Below are 20,566 nucleotides of genomic sequence, written 5' to 3'. Positions count from 1 at the left end.
CCACCCACTTTCTGAACACATAAAAGCAGACAGTGCAGGACAGGTAGAGACATTCAATTCCATTTGCTGCGGAGCGTGCTGACCGACGACTTCACATCCAGAGATCCAACACTTATACTTCCAAGCTAAACAGAGGCTACAGAACTTTGAACCAAGTAGGCCCACTGCAAGCAAAAGTATTTGTCAGCAGGCCTCAAAATCTTTTGCAACTGAACTCTTCAAATAGCCAGGCTGAGCTGTTTGATTCTGGCCTAAAACCCTGTGACAGAAACATCCAGAACCAGGAGCCATGCTGTGTCCAGAGAAGGCAGAACCCGATCCAGAGAACCGGTGCCTAGCAGACCCAGGACAGCAGATCAGAGCTGACCCAGACGCTCTGAGCAGAACCGCCCAAAGTCCAGTCCAGTTGACCAGATCTGTGACGAGGCCCATTCATTTCAAAATTAGGAGTGAGTATCCACCAGAACTGTGCAGAACCCAATCTCTTAGTTAAAATAATCTAATCCAAACTATTTTAACCTAAGTAGAACTGCCTCCTAGTAATCCTGTCATCTGTCATTCTAAAGCTGCGAGCTGTCATCTGTCATTCTAACGCTGCAAACTGTCACCTGTCATTTTGAGTTTTACTTTAAATCCGAAAATCTACCTTTACTAAATCGTCTGTATCTCTTGAACCGTTTGGGCTAGGAACGTGGTTTAACTTTCATTGAAACGCTAAGATTCTATGCTTTCCAACGAACCTAGAACTGACCTGCTACTCTTTACAGTGCCTCCGTAATCGTGAGACACGCACTCGCGAAATTTGCCGCGATTTGACATTTTGCACAATTTCAGCCACGTGTAAAAATCAGCAGCTCCTTGCTTTCCTTTGCTAAAATTCGTTTAACCTGCTAGTTACTCATAGAGCATTGCTAAAGTGAACCTGAACTAATATAAAGTAGCCATCACCTACCCTGAATCTCTAGAGGGAATTAAAAGCAATGTTAGCACCTTTTCACTTCCTTGCAAACCACATTAAAGTAATTCTCCTGTGTTTCAAACTTCTACCTGTTTTCCTCTAAGCTTGCTGGGGGGAACTGAATTTTTTATTGTATTTGATTGCATTCCTGAGAACTGTGTGCTCCTCTTCCATTTCTTACATTGCATGGGGGGGGGTTGAATTGCCAGAGAAAAAGTGATTATATTATCTTTTGCTAAAATCATATCAAGTTATTTCCATACTGCATTTATTCCTCATTGCTTTTCCTTTGAAACCATAAAAGTATTTTCGTTGCCTTATCCATCCTATACCAACTCCTCATTGATTGTCAAGAGGTGTGCTAGTGTCAGATTACCCATTGTTGATCAACATTATATTCATAAGTGTGATATCAATTATTAATTTATTATAAAAGTGTGATATATACATATTGTTTAATTTTTCAAATAAACCTTTTAAATTTGCAAAACAAATCTACTTCTTGGCTCAGTGGGGTCAGTGGGATTCTAAGAGAGGGGTGTTATACAAGGGTTCATCATCCAGATTATAACTTGCCATAAAAATATATAAATAAGGGATTCCCTTGGGCATCCCAGACAAGGCACTGACTTAGTGGGATTGCTTGATTGGAGTCACTTACAGTGGCCAGGGCATGGCCATCACTATTGGATCCAGTTCCTGGGGGTGGACTAGTGGGGGAGGATCACCTGGATGGGGGGGTCTTCGGGGAGTGGAAGTGGGACACCGAAGGGTGAGGCACGCTGTATCCCCTTCCTTACAACACGTTTTCCTCATCCTGCCCTGTCGGATATTTAGAAACTCTACCTTCCGCCCCCTCCCTTTTCCGACACAAATACTTTCTCACACCATGAGCGAGAACAGACTACACCAGAGCCGTTTACCTGACATGTCCCAACTCAAAGGTAACGCAGAGTCGGGCAATTGCTGATAACTTCACTCACCTGACTGCCCTTTCCATTCCCCACAGGGATAAAAGGCGGAGCACAAGAGCACACTTTGAACAAGGCTGAGTCCACAAGCAAGCAGCTATCCTGGATGGCATTTCAAATGGAGGAGAAAGGCGGTGAGACCTGAAGGGACGTCCAGGAGGGAATTGCCCATGCCCTTTTCAACCCAGACTCACAAAGCCTCCAAGAAAGGGAACGTAAGACTGGGAATCGCAGCTGGTGAGTGGTGTGACGGATGTCAGCGGTACATGGGACACTCCTGCACTGATAGTCAGGGCGGTGAGCAGTGGTTGCCATCGTGGTACCATCCTTGACTCCAGCGGCAAAAGAAACAGCAACGAGTTCAGCAAAGCCAGTGAGTTGGAAGAAATTGATAGTGGACTGGACTGTGTTAGACTCAAGGTTGCAGTGGCAACATTGGATATGGAAAAATAAGATTAGAGACAAAAGTCTTTTGTGAGGGAAATTGATACCAGAAACAGAGTGGTCCGGTGCCACGTGGGTGCTCATTCGAATGAATCTGACTGATACCCCTCTTCTGAACAAGGAGAATGAAGCAAGGCTAATATTGTGGGAACTACAAGTACCAAGAGGCCTTATGGGAGGCCGACGTGAAGTGTTAAAGTGGTCATATGAGGATCAAGCCATTTCCCTCGTACAGTCAAAAGTCTTTGACATGTTGTGGAAGTAAAGTGAAGCCTGGCTGGAGGCTTAAGGGAAAGCCTGACTTGGTGCTCAAGGGACGGCGTGACTGGGGGCCGAGCTCCGGACTTAGGTAAAAGGAAGAACCTAAGGGGTCTAGAATTACTTTTTGTTGAACTGTGGCAAGCGTGAACCCAACAGAGGGATGCCGAGAGAAAACTAGGGGTAGGGAACCCCACTTTTTGATGAGCTTATGAAATTGTGATAAAGGGCAAATGTGAACCCGACTGAGGGATTCCTGTGAATTAGGGTGGATAGTAGCACACCCATGAACATTGTAACAACAAGCATGAACCAGACTGAGGGATGTCGACAGCGAGTTGTTGATCTGAGCCCGACTGAGGGAGGCTACCGTTGAGGGAAGGATCGGAGCCCAGCTGATTCAAGGGTGAAGAGTAATCACTCGATGTCAAGTTTAACAGAAGGACCTTTTGCTTTATTTATGGCACATCAGGTCCTCTGAAGTCAGACTTTGCACACTATTGTGTAGCATAGTGGTAAGGATTGGCAATAGTTTTTGTTTTAGTATAGGGCCTTTTTATTTGACTAGCCTCTAGTAGGTCTTTATTATTGTTATTATTTGATGGTTGTAGCTTGCTCCCATCTTAGATTTAGGTTTAGATTAGGCATTTATCTCACCCATTTTTACTGTTTAATAAACACCCTTGAACTGTGATCACTTGTGTATGTCTTGCTTTGATATACCATGCCTTCCTTACACTATGCATTGGTTCTTTCATAGTTGCTTACGATTTTCAGTGGAGGCTTGTAACCATTTTCTGAAAATGTCTAAAAGCCACTGAGCACAATGCGGGAGCCCAAACCACATTGCTATGATTGGAGGGTGGTGGATTCTTGCCCTGAGAATGTTTTGAAAACAATGGGTTGAAATGCAGCAATTTTGCACTAAACGTTTTGGTAAATATTTGTAAAATATCATGCAATTCACAATTATTTCTGCAGGACAACACAGGAAAAAAGATATGCCACGTCACCAACAACATACAGGAGCATTTTACAACACTACCCATGATAGCTTTTCCCACAATGTATGTCACCACTGCCACTGTGAAGCACACATTTCATGTATATGCCCACAATATATGTCATCATTGCCTTTGTAAAACATGGTTATGATGGTGATGTGCACATATATATCATCATTACCATTTTAATTCACATTTATGACACCAATATTCCTAATATATTAGCATGATTACCACTTTAAAGCACTTTCAGTATACTGGTGCTCATTTGATATCCCATCATTGCCACTGTAAAAATGCTTTCCTGATACCGGTGTCCAAAGTACACATCACCATTGCCACTGATTCTGGTGTCCACATTATTGTAATATCCTTAGTCTAGGGGTGGTTCTGTGCTTGCCTTCAATCTTGCAGGAGGTTCACACCTCCCTAAACCACGCTTTCTTCTCCCAACAGACTTGATTTGTGCAGTATAGACACTGTCTAGGCTGGCCCGACCCCTTCGAGGCCTACAGGCTGTAGCCTTGTCTATCTCCCTCAGGGGATGCCTAGGTGACCTAAAACAGGGTACCCTGATTGTCTTGCCGTGCCATTCCTCATGTGACATTCTTTTGCTCCTTATCCTCACTTTCTGTCCTTCTTCATATCTACTCCACTTCTGCCTCTAACTCCCCATCTCTACCATCCTTCTCCCTCCTGGCACTGTTGCTGCACTCACTTCTCCTGTACCCACTGTCCACCTGCCTCCTGATATTACTCCTCCCCTCACTCCACATCTCTACCTCCCTCCCTCTCCAGCACTTATTACCTGCCTCTACTCTCCTAACTCCTTCTCTGCCTCCTCCTCTTTCTATATCGTAAATCTTCTGATATTACTCCTTTCTCTCCTACCCCATCTTTACTCTGCTGATCTTACTCCTTTTTCTCATGCTCTCGCTCTCTCACATCCATACATATGTACAGCAGAACTTGCCAATAAAAATGACAAAAGTAATCCAAAAAAAGAATTCTACACCACGCAAGAAGTAACACAATTTATTCTGAGTCCAGGTGCAGCTGGGAAAGCAAACTTCACACAGAATGCAGAACAGAACTGTATGAAAGGGGCTGTTAAAGATTTGCCCCTAAAACAAGAGCTTTTATAATCACACAAATTTATTAGCATCAAACCACTTTGCAAAATTAGGTTAGTTCTCTATGTGAGGCTAATTGGTTGAACTATGTCATACCCCTATAGTGGGACATACATTATCCAGAAATTATTGAGTCCTGCAAACCTTGCCACACCACCCACAACTACACTACCTGAAAGTTCAACCCCCAATTCTCACATCACATTGACAAAACATTGAGAAATGTGAGATGACCAGCGGATCTTTATTCATCTGGCGCCGGTCATCTCCATCCGCTTCTCAAGGGAATACAACTGATCATGACACTGGAGGAGCCTTGAACCATTGGCAAGTTACCTTTTTAATATTGCATTTTAGGAACTCTTCAAACCTCTTCCCAGGCTCATATGTGCAAAGGGGCAATTTGGAACCATCAGTAGACCAGTTTCATGAGCTAATATGCCTAATTATACAATGGTTGTGTGTTCACTGCCTTTCTCTGGCACCCATGAACTCCGCATCCTGACCTCGAAAGTATCAAAAGCTGTTAATATCTTACCATATGATCCTGGGAACGTATAATTTGCAAATGTGCTGCCAACCTCTGTGGCTACTAAGCAAGTTAATAAAATGTGAAATTGTTTCTAGTGAAAAGCATGCTCTGAGGTCTGTTTACAGTGCCTCGGGCTAACGTTACGTCATGTATACTTAACTGTAGCCCAACTCTATCGTCTACATATTATTTGCTTGAAACACAATTATTTAGGGCATGCTCAAGCCTAGTGCATAGAACTGTGTGGCTATCAACACAGCCCTCTCCCATTTTAGTGGGGTAATACTGCAACTGATAAACCGTTATATCAGAAGATTTACGATTTACCGGTCTGAACTTGCATTTTTACCACACATACAAGAACATTGGTGCCACACTCTCAATCCAAATACCTTACCTTCACTATCTCCAAACACACCACAACTTTCGTCCAAGTCCCCCTCCACCTGCTGCACATGCATCTTTCGTCTCTCGGGCCAGGTTTTCCTTCTCCAACCTCACTCAAACACATTTCACTGCAATCACAATCTCCTGGTTTTATATAGCCCCCTCCTTCCTATTTATTAACTGTTTCCTTGGCCAATATATTATACATGCCAACATTATGTGACCAAAAATCTGTAGGAATCTTAAAGTTTCAAAAATAGTAAGTAGCATAATGATGACACCATGGGAAATGATTTCACATCAATTTTACCTAATGAAATGACAAAGAAATGTATCTGGGGGTTAAGAGCAGCCGATTATCACAAGATGGCCTGGCAGCATGGAGCTGAAACAGAAAAATCCACTGAAAAGCTATGCATCCTTCTTTCTCAGCAAGTATATGTTGTGGAGGAACCAGTGTGAAACGACAACAAGGTGATAACACTTCTGTATACTTCAAGGGTAGCGACACTCGTAAGGGCTTCTGCAAATGAAGATTCTATGGCAAGCCCCGGAACCAGTAATTTAGAGAAAAATATATTGCTAACTGGCAACATGGGGCAGCTGCTGGCGTCTTCCATGAGACTCATGGCCCCTTTCAATTGAAAACGTTGAAAGGCCCTGCTGCAGTCCCTGCCCTTGACACATCAGCTTCTTGCTCCTCCTTTCCTGGAGCCGTTCTTTGGTTTTTCTTTAGTTGTACTTTCTTTTGTGCACCGAGCTAAAAGCACAGCACCTGAGAGACACTTCTCTGGTGAGTGGGGAATGTGCAGGAACAGGTCTAGAGATGGTTTGACTAATGGGGAACAAACAGGTAGGGAGCAGCAGCCCCCTTATTTCAGGGACACTCTGTTCTGTTCACTATATTGGTGGGCTTAGAGTATTCATGTACCACCTTGAGGATTCACCAGATTCGTTGTCACCAGGGTGGGAGTAAAAGTACTTTTTCAGCAGTCTCCTCGGGTGCTTTGCAGTTTTTAAAAATAGTGTTCAATGTATTTCTTGAACAGGCAAAGTGTTTCCATTAAAACCAGGTCATGTAGAACACTCGCTTTAACATCTCTGCAGCGCCTGCTGATGCCGGTTCGAATCCCGGCAGGGCCAAACTCAGCCCTTCATCCTTCCGAGGCCGATAAATGAGCACCAGGCACTGTGGGTAATAATAAGCAGCGCTCAGATACCTGAGGGTTTGTAGCGCTATATAAATGCTAAATCAGTATTAGTTAAATAACTGTGTATACTTACACTGTAAACCACTCGATGTACAGAACATGTTTCGCATCATTACATGTACATTTCCATATTTTAACCATCACAATTTTCCATTGCACAGTAAAATGTGTTTTACAATTTCACTAGTGTCTATGTATGTATTCTTCGTTCCAGACATAACGTAAAATGGAGCAGTGTGCTGGATATAATACTCATATTATCACTCTACTAGGGACAAAGAAATGAACTATTTTAGATCTGAGCTGCTTCTCAGAGCTAGAGCTGCGCTATATCAAATACCTGAAATGTTGTATTATCATTAATAGTGTTAGAATAATGATCTAGTGGAAATTGTAACACTATGGATACAGATGACATCCAGACACTCTCCAGATCCAAACTAAAAGGAGATCAAAAAGCACGCCCAACCTCCACGATTCCAAATGTTGCTACTCGTTTTAGAAATACACACGCCCGATCAACATACTATTCCCACTGTGCCCACAAAGTGGCATCAGATGCTTACCTCTTCAGGCTACTGGTGGCAAAACTTGCATTGATGCTAATTAATGGAGCATTGGAGCTGTTGATACGTGATAAGTGCACTACCGCCTGCTTCAGAAAGCTTACAATGGATATTATTTCTGAAGTTTTAAAAGTGAATCCTGGACGACTCTTGGTTATCGGAGCCCAGACACTGTGAAATGATACTCACTGCCCCTGCCCTGCAGGCCAATTCAGAACAGCTACTTTACATGCAGTAATATGAAAGGGGTGGCGGAGGGCCTTAAAGCAACAACACTTTCTGAACCTCACGGTGTCCAGGCCCTGGGCAGAGTGTGTGTTTTACGTCATCTGTGGTCAGGAATACATCCATCAAATTAATGGGCCATTTAACAGACCCGCCTTCTGAATGCCGGGGATGCTGCTCTGCTCACACTGGATTGGCTGGGCCCCAGGCAGGCGGTGCTGGAAATCGGTGGGATTGGACACTGAAATCTGTAAGGGGTAGGACTAAGTTAAAAGCAGTAGCCTACCGTCCAAATTGGAAGGGTTGGCAAGTATGAAATATATCATGTCCATTCCCAACTCTTAACAGTAAAGAGTCTTCTCTACCTATACTTTACTGTTATAAGCTATCCCCCGGAATAAGATAGAGTAATCATGTTGTCATCGGTGTATAAGTGCACGCCGGGATTCCTCCTTCTATTTATACCATTCCCAACTCTTTCCATATTCTCCCCTTGTGAGCTGGATTTTTCCTGAGAGTCTTCTTTAGGGGATGTAGTTCTGGTTTGTTTCGGCCTCAATGTCCTTCCAGCCTGCCATGAGGCCTCTGACATAGTTCTTCTATATTCAGTAAGAAGGTTTTAGGGAGTGCTCCCTGGTCTCGCCCTGATTCTGTGTAGGTCTGCGTTTGCCCCAGCTCCACCATTGCTGCTCCACGTCCCCCCTGTAACATGCTTGGATGCTCTGTGCTAGGTTTTGGGTGTCCCACTCATCTCCTGAATGGGTGGGGATAAGCCATCCTTATTAGAGCAGCCACGCCTTTAATTCTGGTCCTGGCCTTGGCCATTGGACCCAGGAACATTGTGCTACTCGTAGTTATTATTGTTTGTCTCTGGATGGTGCTGCTCCCGGTGAATCATGTGAAAGATTAGAAAGAGAGACCTGGCCTCTCCCAACTCCCTCACACCCCCCCTCAGTCAGGTCTGCTTTTGGCATTTACCTGCTAGGCTGTCTAACGGAGGCTGAAATAGGGCCATAACTACAACCCTGTTACATTCTATGTCATCATTGTCACTTTAAATCATTTTAAGTGACCCCAAAATTTGCCATAATTGTCACTTTAAATTGCATTCATGCTGCTAGTGCCCTTAAAATATGTACGCATTGCCACTTTAAATAACATTTGTACTGGTGGTGCCCTCAAAATAAATCAGCCTTGTCCCTTTAAATGACATTCATGCTGCTGGTGCCCCTAAAATATGTCATGATTTTCATTGTAAATTGTGTTTACCATCCTGGTAACAATAATATGTGTCAGCCACTTTAAACCCCTTTTATGAGGTCGGTGCCCATAAAGAAATACATCAGCTTTGCTGTGAGCACCCTCCAGCCCAGTGGTGAGCAAATTGCGGCCCTCCAGATATGTTGGACTACAAAACCCATCAGACCTAGTGAACACAGTAAATGGTGAGGGATCATGGGGGTTGTAGATCAAAACCTCTAGGTGGATACAGGTTCCCACCACTGCTCCTGTCCTTCCCTAAATGCATTTACACACACGTAGACACGTGCACACTCCCACATGTGCACAATCGTGCACATGCAACACACATGCACACTCGCACTTTGCATGCTCACACAAACACACGCAGACACCCACAGATCTTCCCTTTCACCCGCAGGCACTTACAAACGCAGACACTTGCACGTCACTCCCTCACATACACATACACATACACCTGCAATGCAATATATGGTTTTAGTTTACCTGAAACACACCAACTCCCATTTTCCCCACCAGTGATTCTCCTAATAGATTGCACCTTTATGCATCTTCCTGTTTTCAGGATTTATTTTCCTGTTTAAATTGTTTTATATTCTAAACTGAAACTTAAATATTTGAATGACAACTCGGAATGGCAAGAATGTAATGGCACAGTATATGGAACTGTGAATGTTAGCATATGCCACACCTATGTGGAATTATGAAGACTACCAAGTGCAACACTTAAATGGAATTGGGAATGTTAACATGTCCCACACTTAGAATTGTGAACATTAGCCTGCGTCACATCTAGATAGGATTGTGAATGTTGCATGTGCCACACTTAGATGGAATTGTGAATGTTAGCATGTTAAATGTCATATAACCCACTAACCAAAAAGCTCAATCTTTCTGCATACTTAACTCACAAAAAAACTCACACAACTATCTCTCGCACAACAAGCTGCACACACTTCACCACACCGCAACAACACATAAGCCGGACCAACAGCACACGAGGACTGACATTGATCCGATACTCGCACCAAAGCTCAGCACCTGGGATATACCGAGTTGAAGCTGCCAACAGAACACCACCCCTCTCACTGTCCTACTCCCTCTTCACCTTACTAACCCATCCCATCTTCTTATTTACAGATCCGCCAGCGTGCCTGTGGACCAACTCCATTGGTGACGGTGCGCGGTGCAAATACCTTTAACATTTATACATATATTATCACGTTAAGCTACTGATTTAGGGTTTTAACGATTGTGAAGCCTACCATGTAAAATAAATAATAAATAATGTGTAACATGTATTGCTAGGAGCAAACGCAAATACGTGTCCTGTTGATCAGTGTACTCCAGGCATCTTTTTTTAAGTTCACATTTCAGCTGAAAAAAAAGAGATGATTGTGCCTTGTCCAAGTGATACTTAACATTCGGAATTTGATTCTTTCACAGAACGTTTGCACGAAGTGTGGCATTGAGACCCCTAATAGCCGCCCCCATTCTGTCTGGCTGTGCAAAATATGTAGTGAGCAAAGAGAGGTAAGTGCAATCTCTTCACCTTTGATCATTTGGCAAATACTTTGGTATAACTGAGGGAAAATAAGCTGCATTCAGGCTGTTCTGAAAAACCTTGTAAACGTTCACAATGGTTTTGCAAAGTATGCTTCCACATCCAGGTGTGTTAGCAGATGTTTGCACCGGGTGTAGTGTGAGAGGACGTGGCTTTTTATTCAGCAATAAAAGCCTACACTTCCTGATCCTCACCCGACACCAGCACTGCAGCTGGATACCCACCCGAGCAGTGCCAACATGCCTCGCCTCTTTCTACCCCCACCTGCCCATACTCTGCCTTTAAAATGGGGTCTTACTTTCTCCTACTGCCTCGTCCTGCCACCTCGGATGCCGTAGAGAACAGAAAGGGGCTTTATTCAGTTAGGACCTTTTCAATTTTCCCTGGTGGCCATCTTTGTTCGGGAATTATTTTTTGTCCTCAGAATTAGGCGTGTTTTCAGATAAAAAAAATGTTGGCCATTAGCTACCCAACTACTTATCATCGGTGCTGATGGCACGAATGGACTACGTGATGAGTTTTACGTTTGGTAAGGCCCTGCTGTGTCGCATCAGTCCAGCATATTATTTCGATTGGTGGCCTTTTCCGTCCATGAAAGCCCGCCATAGAAGACATTATTGCCTAAATAACCTCTGCCCCTGAAAAGCTGAGTTCAGGGGTTGCAGATTTTGTTTCTAAAAATATGGATGTACCCAGGAGATGTTAAGACTTAAAATGATGTTTGGTTACGTTACTGTTGAGTAGTGGCAGCTGGTTACGAAGCGAGTGCTGATGGCTTTTACACAAAGCATTCATCGAACGTATGCACTCCAAGTTATTACAACTTTCCGGGAAATTACCATGGATGAAAAAGTAGCACACGTTCGTCCTTCTATTTGTTAAATCTACTATGTTTACGTCTGATATTTTGTAGCTGGTCTAGCACACCACTGAAAAGGAGATCTGTGCTATATGTAAGCGTTTTAGACATAACTTAAGGGCTGTACCAAGACTTATGGACCCTGGAGAGGCTCATGCACAGTGAGGGTGTCTAATGGGAACTACAGGCCCATAACTACACGTTCTTTTTAAAAACATTTTTTATTGTGCATTGCTGGTTAAAATAAACCTTAAACACATGTATTAATAAATATAACTTCAATTACAGCCCAGGGGCATAGTGTACAAAGCTATTATCCCCCATTTGGGGAGTGAAGGTGGGTTAAAAAAGGCCATCTTCAAGGTGTGGGTACATACTACTCGTCTGTATAAAAGTGCCTCAGAAATTGACCAATGGGGGAGTGCCACGTCACTCACCCGGGATATAATATATATTTTTTAAGGCAACCACCTATACCGTGAAGGTGCATTGCAATATCTGCACATACATGAAATGTGATAAAGGATGGATAGAAAGATTACCTTTAAAAAAAGAAAAGAAAAGAAAATGTGAGTTGATTTACCCCAGTATTTCTCATTGAATTATCTCAGAAATGCGTTTGAATGTACCTTAGGCGTAGTTGAGTTATGAGGGACCGCTATTCAAGGCAGTTCATCTGTGTGTAACTTGCAATCCCAGAATTGAATCCCTGCAAGTCTGATTTGCCCATCATTCTTTCAGGGTCAATAGATGGAGTTCAATAACAGTGACATCTACCATTGCTGCACTTAGAAGTGGGAGAAACTTAGCATGTAGCGCTATGTCCTGTTGTCCTCTTATTTGTATTGCTATGTGCCAAGAAGCGACATGAGTGACTTTCATGCATGCATGTACAAAGCAAGCTTCAGAGTTCTTGGATTATGAAAAGAGAAGTACCTTACTCATTGGCCTGTACACTTTGATGTTTCTTAAGGTCTGGAAGCGTTCTGGGGCGTGGTTCTTCAAAGGTTTGCCAAAGACTGTCCTTCCCCAACCAATGGCTGTTAAGAAGGCTAAACCACAGCAACCGCCTGGCGAAGCTGCCTCTTCAGAGCCTCCTGCATCAGAAGCAAGACATTACCCCCGGAACCAAAGCAGAGGTAGGATGCACTTAGTTCTGATGTATACAAATAGGTTTTAGAACTACCCTGAATGTAGCAATCACCCCAGTTTAACGGTAATGTACCGCCAGCCTGAGCCTAGGTAGACTTGGGCAAAACACCCAAGCGGGGGCATTTGTACTTGCACCCTGGGGTTCGTCCGGGGTGCAAATAGTTGCATTGTTATTTATTTTTAAGGAAGACCGACTCAAGACCTGCTTGCAAAAGCACCTTCCAAAACATCCGAATATTAGAAACACACCATTCCACTCTACGGAATCTTGTCCACAGACTGTACTATGCAAAGAGTCCTGCTTTACAACTAAAACATTTTAATAACATTCTCCTACATGGCACAGCCAAATAACTCCTTAAAGAAATAGACCACATACAAAGCAAATATTTTGGAAGTGAAGATTACTTAGAAGATCCAGTTACTGTACAAAAGAGTACCGAAAACCTTACACATGCCAATCTTCTAATAAACACACCCAAAAAGGAAACAAGCCCAATCTCCCATGGAAATTAAAAAAAAAAAAAACATTGCTGCCACCATAGAAAGTAGAAAAGGGAGCAAGTCCCTTATCTATTTCTATGGCAACTGCGACAGGAAGGAGTAGCAGTGCCAGGAGCCCTAGCAGGTAAGTGGGGTGGGTGAAGGTTGATTGGGGCCTTCCGGATGACATTGGGGGGGGGGGGCTCGAGCATTTGAGTCCAGGAAGGGAGGTGCAGAATAATTGGCAACACCCGGAAATGGCCTTGGTTGGCTGTGAAAACGCAAGTGGTACAGTGTGTGTTTTCGCATGCATTTCCAGCCACCTGATTGACTGAGCTTCCTTGCCCAGATGCACATGATTAGAAGACCATTCCCAGTGACACTCATTGATCTGAATTACATGCATCAGTACATAGATTACATGTTTATGTTGATTGTAGTCAGTCAATAGAATACAGTATAATGGAGAACTTGCCATGTTATCATATTAACACAAATCGTTACAGAAATCACATTGTAAACAAACATTGGCATAGGCAACAATGTTGGCTTGTCTATACACAGGTATGTTCTCCCTAATGAGTTATTTTTAACACAACAGCTTTTACATAATACAATATTCTTCAACTGATGTAATACAAATAAGTAACATGTTACTGCTGAACTAGATAGTTTCTTTACAAATTAAAACAATAGCATGTAACTATGAGCAAAAATTGGTGAAACAATTTAAAATCCATTATTTTACGAATCCAACATCGTGGGCATTTCCAAAAATCTGACGCACCTCATGCTTTTCACCATCCAATCAGTGGGTGCGTATGAAGTCCGCAGACTTCACCTCGCCCTCTGGGCCAATCGGATGCCTGTTCGTGGACCGAACAGGAAAGTGAGTCCGCAGACCGAACCCAGATATCACTAATTTCTTTTTACCTACTTTTGCCCCGTTTGAAAGAAAACTACTTAACAGATTGACACCAAATATACAGAAGCATGCTTTTCGGACCAAGCCGTCGCTACTGCGGGAAATTTCGTGAAAATCCATCCAGCTGTCTGGGCTATTGGCGTGAGCAAAGTTTCTTTTCCATTGCGTCTATGGAAAAAGAAAATGTTGGGACCCCCCTACAACTTTGCCCCCCTTGATGAAACCTCACCAAACTTGGCAAAATAATTCAGACGAGACCATATACTTGTTTTGCAAGGTTTGGTAAGGATTTGTTCAGGGGGGGCAAAGCTGCCCAAAAATTGCTTATCCTATGAGTTGAGCAACTTAACCATAACTACAGGGCTGCTACCGCAGGCCCTGTATATTTCTTTTGGCAAGTTTGGTGAGGTTTTGTCAAGGGGGGGCAAACTTGTAGGGGGGGCCCAACATTTTTTTTTTCCATAGATGTAATGGAAAAATATTTTACTCATGCCTACAGCCAAAACCGCTGGACACATTTTCACCAGATTTGCGGCAGGAGCGGCGGGTTGTTCCCGAAAGCGTGCTTTTGTAAATTTGGTGTAAATCCGTACAATTGTTTTTTTTTAAAACAGGCAAAATGTAAGTCCCCAAAATTTAGTGATTTCCTGCTCTGCACCGTGGATCTATTTCCCTGTTTGCTCCGTGAACAGGACCACGATTGGCCCAGAGGGCCGCGTGATGTTGACGGATAAGCATTGCACCTGCTGATTGACTGGAGGAAAGTTATATGTGCGTCATATTTTTCCAAAACGCCCGCCATGTTGTATCCGTGGATATTCGCGGATAGCGCAGTGGGGGACAGGGCCGGGAAACATGTTTTGGGTCATTTGATGTGGGAAGAGGGGCTGGAAAGGGTGGGGGAGTGAAACATGGTTGATAGGTGTTTGTTTAGGTGGAAGAAGAAGGTGTGGGGAGCGGCAGTCCGCAGACACAGCAGTAGTCCGCAGACAGGGCCTTGGGCACAGCAGCTTGTCTGGTGAATGCAGAGAGGCTTAATTAGGGTAGGTGAGTGGAATGTAGGTGATATGAGGATGTTTGCATAGGTTACAGATAGGCCCTACACCCATGAATCTAGGCACTGGCACAAGTACTGCAGTGTTATAGGGCCATAGCACCAAGAATGTATCCACAAGTGTTGCAGTAGGTAGTGTTTGGTGGGCAGTTGGCAAAACATGTTTGGGCTTATTTGGTGATTGCAAGAGGGCTTATTAGAGTAGGGGAATGTAGTCTCGATGATATGGTGATATTACCATTGGTGAAAAATAGGTTTGGCAGTGTACTTTGATATCTGTAGATGGTGTTCGAATTGGGAAGATAAGGGCAAATTGTTGTGTGGCCACAGTCTGGGGTTCATGACCGTATTATGCTGTTGTGGTTGTGGCTAGCCCGTAGACTCTTGGGTGCATTGTAGGAGACCATGCACCCAAGAGTCTGGCCACCGGCTGCAAGTACTATAATAGGTTGTGTACAGAAGTGGACAGGGCCTCGGGCACCTGGCTTATGCGTATGGGCTGTGGCCACTGGCCAGATTCTTGGGTGCATGGCCGTATTATGCTGTGGTGGTTGTGGCCAGTCCCTAGATTATTGCGTGCATGGCTGGAGGCCGTAGGCCATAGGCTATGCACCCGGGCCACTGCCTATAAGAATTGTAATAATATGTGTACACAAATGGAATTTGGATATTGGAAAGAAGTATTACAATAATATGTGTACAGTCATTATACATACTGTATTGGCAGTGTAGACTTTTTGGAACACAGTGAGACAATACCATTGAAGTGGAAATGGTACTTTTCATTGATGTAACATTGCGGGCACATATCAACTTTGTTGTACATGGTAATGCAGGAGAAATCATTGCTTCTTTCTCTGTGTTTGGTGGGGAGTTGAAGAGCCATGTTTGGGGTTATTTGCTGATGGAAGAGGGCTTTTTAGAGTAAGGGAGTGGAAGGCAGATGATATAGTGATATTGCTATTGGTGAAAAATAGGGTTGGCGGTCTACTTTTGTATCAGTAGATTGTGTTTACATTGCGAAGTTAAGGGCAAATTGTCGTGTGTTGTTTGTGGCAGCGGCCAGATTCTTGGATGCATGGCCGTATTATGATGTGGTTGTGGCTAGTTCCTAGACTCTTTGGTGCATGACCGAAGGCCGTAGGCAGCAGATGCGCTTTTAAACTTAGCTTTTTCTTTTTTGGATGTGTTTGTTAGAAGATTGGCATGTGTAATGTTTTTGGTACTCTTTTGTACAGTTTCTGGATCTTCTAAGTGATCTTCATTTCCAAAATATTTGCTTTGTAAGTGGTCTATTTCTTTAAGGAGTTATTTGGCTGTGCCATGTAGGAGAATGTTATTAAAATGTTTTAGTTGTAAAGCAGGACTTTTTATATAGTACAGTCTGCGGACAAAATTCCATAGAGTGGAATGGTGTGTTGCTAATATTCTGATGTGGTCGAAGGTGCTTTTGCAAGCAGGTCTTGAAATGCAGGCTAATGAATGTCCTTGCAGTCCAGTGTCACTGTGTACTGGACAGGAGTCCATGGTTTGCAAAGTTTTTATTCTAGTTTTATCTTTTACTTTCACAAAGTGATTGAGGAATTGGCATAAAGCTTTGAAGGATTGCTTTCATACATTACACATTGAGGTGCACGGACATTTGTAGACTGGACTGATTGGTTTGGTGGATTGGAGAGTTGATTGTAAGTTTGTTGGGGACATTTTTTCAACGAGGGTTTCCTCTGTTATAATGGTATTGTCTACAAATGTAATACCCTCGGCCACTGCTATGTATGGCAATTGGGTTTTTATGCTCTTGTTGGTATGCCTCTTCATTGAAATATGGTTCCGTGCTGGTTGTGTGAATGCACTCATCTGCACAGAAGTTTGAGAAGTATCTTTGTTGACATTGTGCATGTTTGGAAGTGCTTTTTGTAGTTTACTGATTAATTTTGTTTATGGTTTCATTTCGGTTAAAATTAATATAATCAATTTCCTTTTGAGTAGCATTACGCTGTCAATGAGAGCTTCCAGGGTCGTCTTGTGCGGTTATTTTTAAGGGTAGAGCGTGATTTCTGTGTTGTTTTTATAAGATTGTGAAGTACTCTACGGTGGAACATTTTTTGTGAAATGAAAGGAGAAGTGCGCAGTTACGATCGTTTGGGCATTACCTGTTAAGCATACTGTGATCGATCATAAAAGTTTCTCTATGCATATTACCTTACTTTTATTCACTTTTACACATGCGAAAACAACGTGTTGGGCACGGCCATCATGTGCTAATCTTATCAGTTGATTTATCACCCTGAATTCAAGTTCCCTTGTGGCAATAATACAGCTCCTGAAGCTGACATAAGTTGTCTGAACAATCTGCTCCTCCTGTTTTCATAAGTTTGTGGCCATCATAGCCAAATGTGCCCCGTTATCACTCACACCAAAATGTTACTTAATGCAGAACCAGGAAGATAAACACAGATATCCTCATACAGAGCGTTCTCTTTTGTGCCAAAATAGCCTTGGTTTATACAATTTTTTAAGGATACATTAATAGTTTGCAATGTAACAAGTGCTTTTATTTAACAAAGAACGTTCACAAGAGATTTGTAATGAAGTGACCTCCAGCCTTCTTAGGATTACTTGAGTATTTATTACAGGTACGTAAGTTATCTTTCCAGTAAGTTACATAGGATAAAACGAGACAAGTAGGACAGGACAAACGCTGGCAACCATCACCCAGACAGAGGGACCTCCAACTTCCTGGGCTAGGAACCTTAACTCAAGCATTCCATGGTTCACAAGACAAGATTCCACCTGACATCACAGACAATCCATCATACCAAAGCAAGCACAACACAACACATCTCCTTCCCTTATACCAACTCCACACATCCACACACACACACACACCCACACAGATACTACTCAACACATCTCCTTCCCTTATACCATCACACCACACACTCACGGAAAACACATCTCCTTTCTCACACACCAACACACACAGACACCCACTCTATAGAAAGAATCACATCCACTCACTCACAAACTCGACATGCTGGCCAGGCACATCGAAACACATCTCATACAAAAATTGATCACCATCCTGCACCCAAATGTTTACGTGAATAAGAGTCATATACAGATCACATGGGACCTACAACACCATGATACAAGTGGTGAATCTCACATCAATGAAGCTGACCATACCGTTACCATGTGTGACCTACATATAACAGTCACACCCAAAACCAAAACCGGTGGCGCTACCACCCATACATTAATGGCTGCCTCATGCAAATTACTTGCCATGCGTGACTTACACCAAAGTCCCACCAAATACCAAACCAGGGACTATAGCCATCTTATCCACACCACTCACCATGCGTGACTTACACCACAGTCACACCCGTACCAAACCAGGGGTGCTACCTCCCATACATCAATGGCTGCATTATCCGAATCATTTACCATGCGTGACTTACACCACAGTCTCACCCATACCAAACTGGGGGCGCTACCACCCATAAATGGCTCAAACACTATTGAGAACGAGCCTAATGTAAAACCGCTGTGCCCATGCACTATGAGCATTACCCGAACACTGGCGCTTTGCGTTAGTTTGCTATCAGCAACGTAACGCTCACCACCGACCAGAAGAATCTTACCTAATCCAGCACGTGCGCTCCCAGTCTCCGGAACCCTTCGCCACCTACCTGACTCAATGCGCGCACTTCCAGCCACCTCGACCGTCTTACCTGGAAAGCATCATTGCCGGAGGCCTTGTCACTCGCTTCCTCTCTACAATCGCTGCGCACGCCTTACCTGAGATTGCACCACCGTCGGAAGCACAACCATCTGCCTTCACTCAGCAGTCACACCGCAAGTCTTACCTGTGATCGCTTCTTCGCTGGAAGCCTCGCCATCAGCTCCCGACTCGGCTGCAGTCATACTCACCTTCCCGGAGTCCTCGACCGGTACAACCCAACAACCTTACCTTTTCGCATTCCATCGACTTAGGACCTTCTTCGGGTGCTGCCTCCATGCTTATCTACGTCTCCAACCACCATTAGGAGCCAGATACCGGCCTCCAGCCATCGCCAACCTGCCGCACCTGCAAAGAGAGTAAAAGACACAAGGTGAGTGATAGCACAGACTTTAACCCGTTAAAGCGGCTTAATTTATGAACTTGGTGCAGTCTCAGAAATCACCAGCTTACCTACCAGTGGTGGAAACTCCCGGAGCTGCTTCCTTTTGCCATCACGCGCTCCTGGGACATCTTCATTGCTACAGGGGGGAGAAAGAACAATATACCCTTATGAACAATAAGTGTTATTACAAGGACACGGACAATACGAAAGTCATAGGAACACTTACCTTCTAGACTGTACGGTCGCAGCTGGTCTGGACCTCCACAATCAGGACCAGTGCCGTAACTAGGTCCATCCGCAGCGCCCCTGCTGAAGGAAAGCAGGACGGAGAGCTTGCCCTTACATACTATCAGGTGAGCCTGCATGGGTAAACTTCTGTGCACCACATTCTGGCACGAAAGGGGGGAAGGGAACCACGATTCCACCATGCTAGCCTCATTGCCTCTCACCCTCTCGCCGGAACAGATTCAGCCTTCCAGGCCCACGAAGAGGCAGCTGTTGCGGGAAGAGAAGCGGTCTGAGGGAGTCAACTCCAGGGAGGGCTCCAACCGTGCCCCAACGCCCTCACAGAGACCAAGTGAGTGTAACAGAACGCAAAGCCTCTCTGAACCTCTGCCTGGGAGTTGTGAATACCTCTGAGATCCAGCAGTTGGCCCAATTGCTGGGGGATTTACGGGCTCTGAAGTGCACGCCTCTAGACAAGAGACAAACTCTTTAAGAAGGGAGTCAATCATTGCCCAAGAATGAACCGACGATCTGGCAAGACAGGTGCTTCAATCCCATGCGGGGCAGGTTCCGTTACCTGGGAATTTGTCAACCTCTGCACCATCATCGCCACCAGTTCAAGTAGTACCCCCAGGGTCGGTACCACCATCCCCACCAGAACGGTTTATGGGTGACCCCAACAAATTTGCTATATTTATGAATCTGCACTGCACTTCCTGTGCCGCCCAGGTGCATTCTCGAATGACACTTCTAGGGTGGGTTTTGTACTTTCGTATCTAGGAGGCAGTGCAGCGGACTGGTCGATACCTTTGGTCAACCAGAATGAGCCTGTGTTGCACAACTTCGGGGAATTCCAACGGGAATTGGAGAAACTGTTTGCAAGACACACTCAGGGACAGGCCTTAGATAATGAACTATTGTCCCTCAGACAGGTGGATCAGGATTTATTGACCTATATAGCCACCTTCAATCGTCTTATTGCACAAACCAACTGGCCTGAGGAGAAAAGGACTACGTTATTTTACCGAGGACTACGAGGGGAACTAACAGATGTGCTAGCTCAAGTGGTCAATCCTCCCGAAGCCTGTGCCGAATAAATCAAAATAACATTACAACTGGATCACAGACTACAAAGCCGAAAGATGGACCGCTCTAGGTCTGAAGAGAGACCTGTCTATGTGAGGTCCAGGGACAATCCAGGCAAGACCCACAAAACCACTGAACC

At 44.1% G+C, this 20,566-nt stretch overlaps 1 protein-coding gene across 2 annotated transcripts in view; it reads left to right on the top strand.

Moving 5' to 3' along the window:
- The window catches only part of RPH3A (rabphilin 3A), a 1,455,977-nt gene that overhangs the window by 812,227 nt on the left and 623,184 nt on the right, over positions 1-20,566 (top strand). For both annotated transcript variants that reach the window (XM_069619488.1, XM_069619489.1), the window contains 2 exons: positions 10,396-10,482; positions 12,346-12,511. In XM_069619488.1, coding sequence (XP_069475589.1) covers positions 10,396-10,482; positions 12,346-12,511 — 253 coding nt within the window. The remainder of the gene's footprint in view (positions 1-10,395; positions 10,483-12,345; positions 12,512-20,566) is intronic.

Source organism: Ambystoma mexicanum, chromosome 10, assembly GCF_040938575.1.
Source record: "Ambystoma mexicanum isolate Mex_15411 chromosome 10, UKY_AmexF1_1, whole genome shotgun sequence".
Taxonomy (NCBI): Eukaryota; Metazoa; Chordata; class Amphibia; order Caudata; family Ambystomatidae; genus Ambystoma; species Ambystoma mexicanum.
This window is presented reverse-complemented; position numbering and strand designations above follow the sequence as displayed.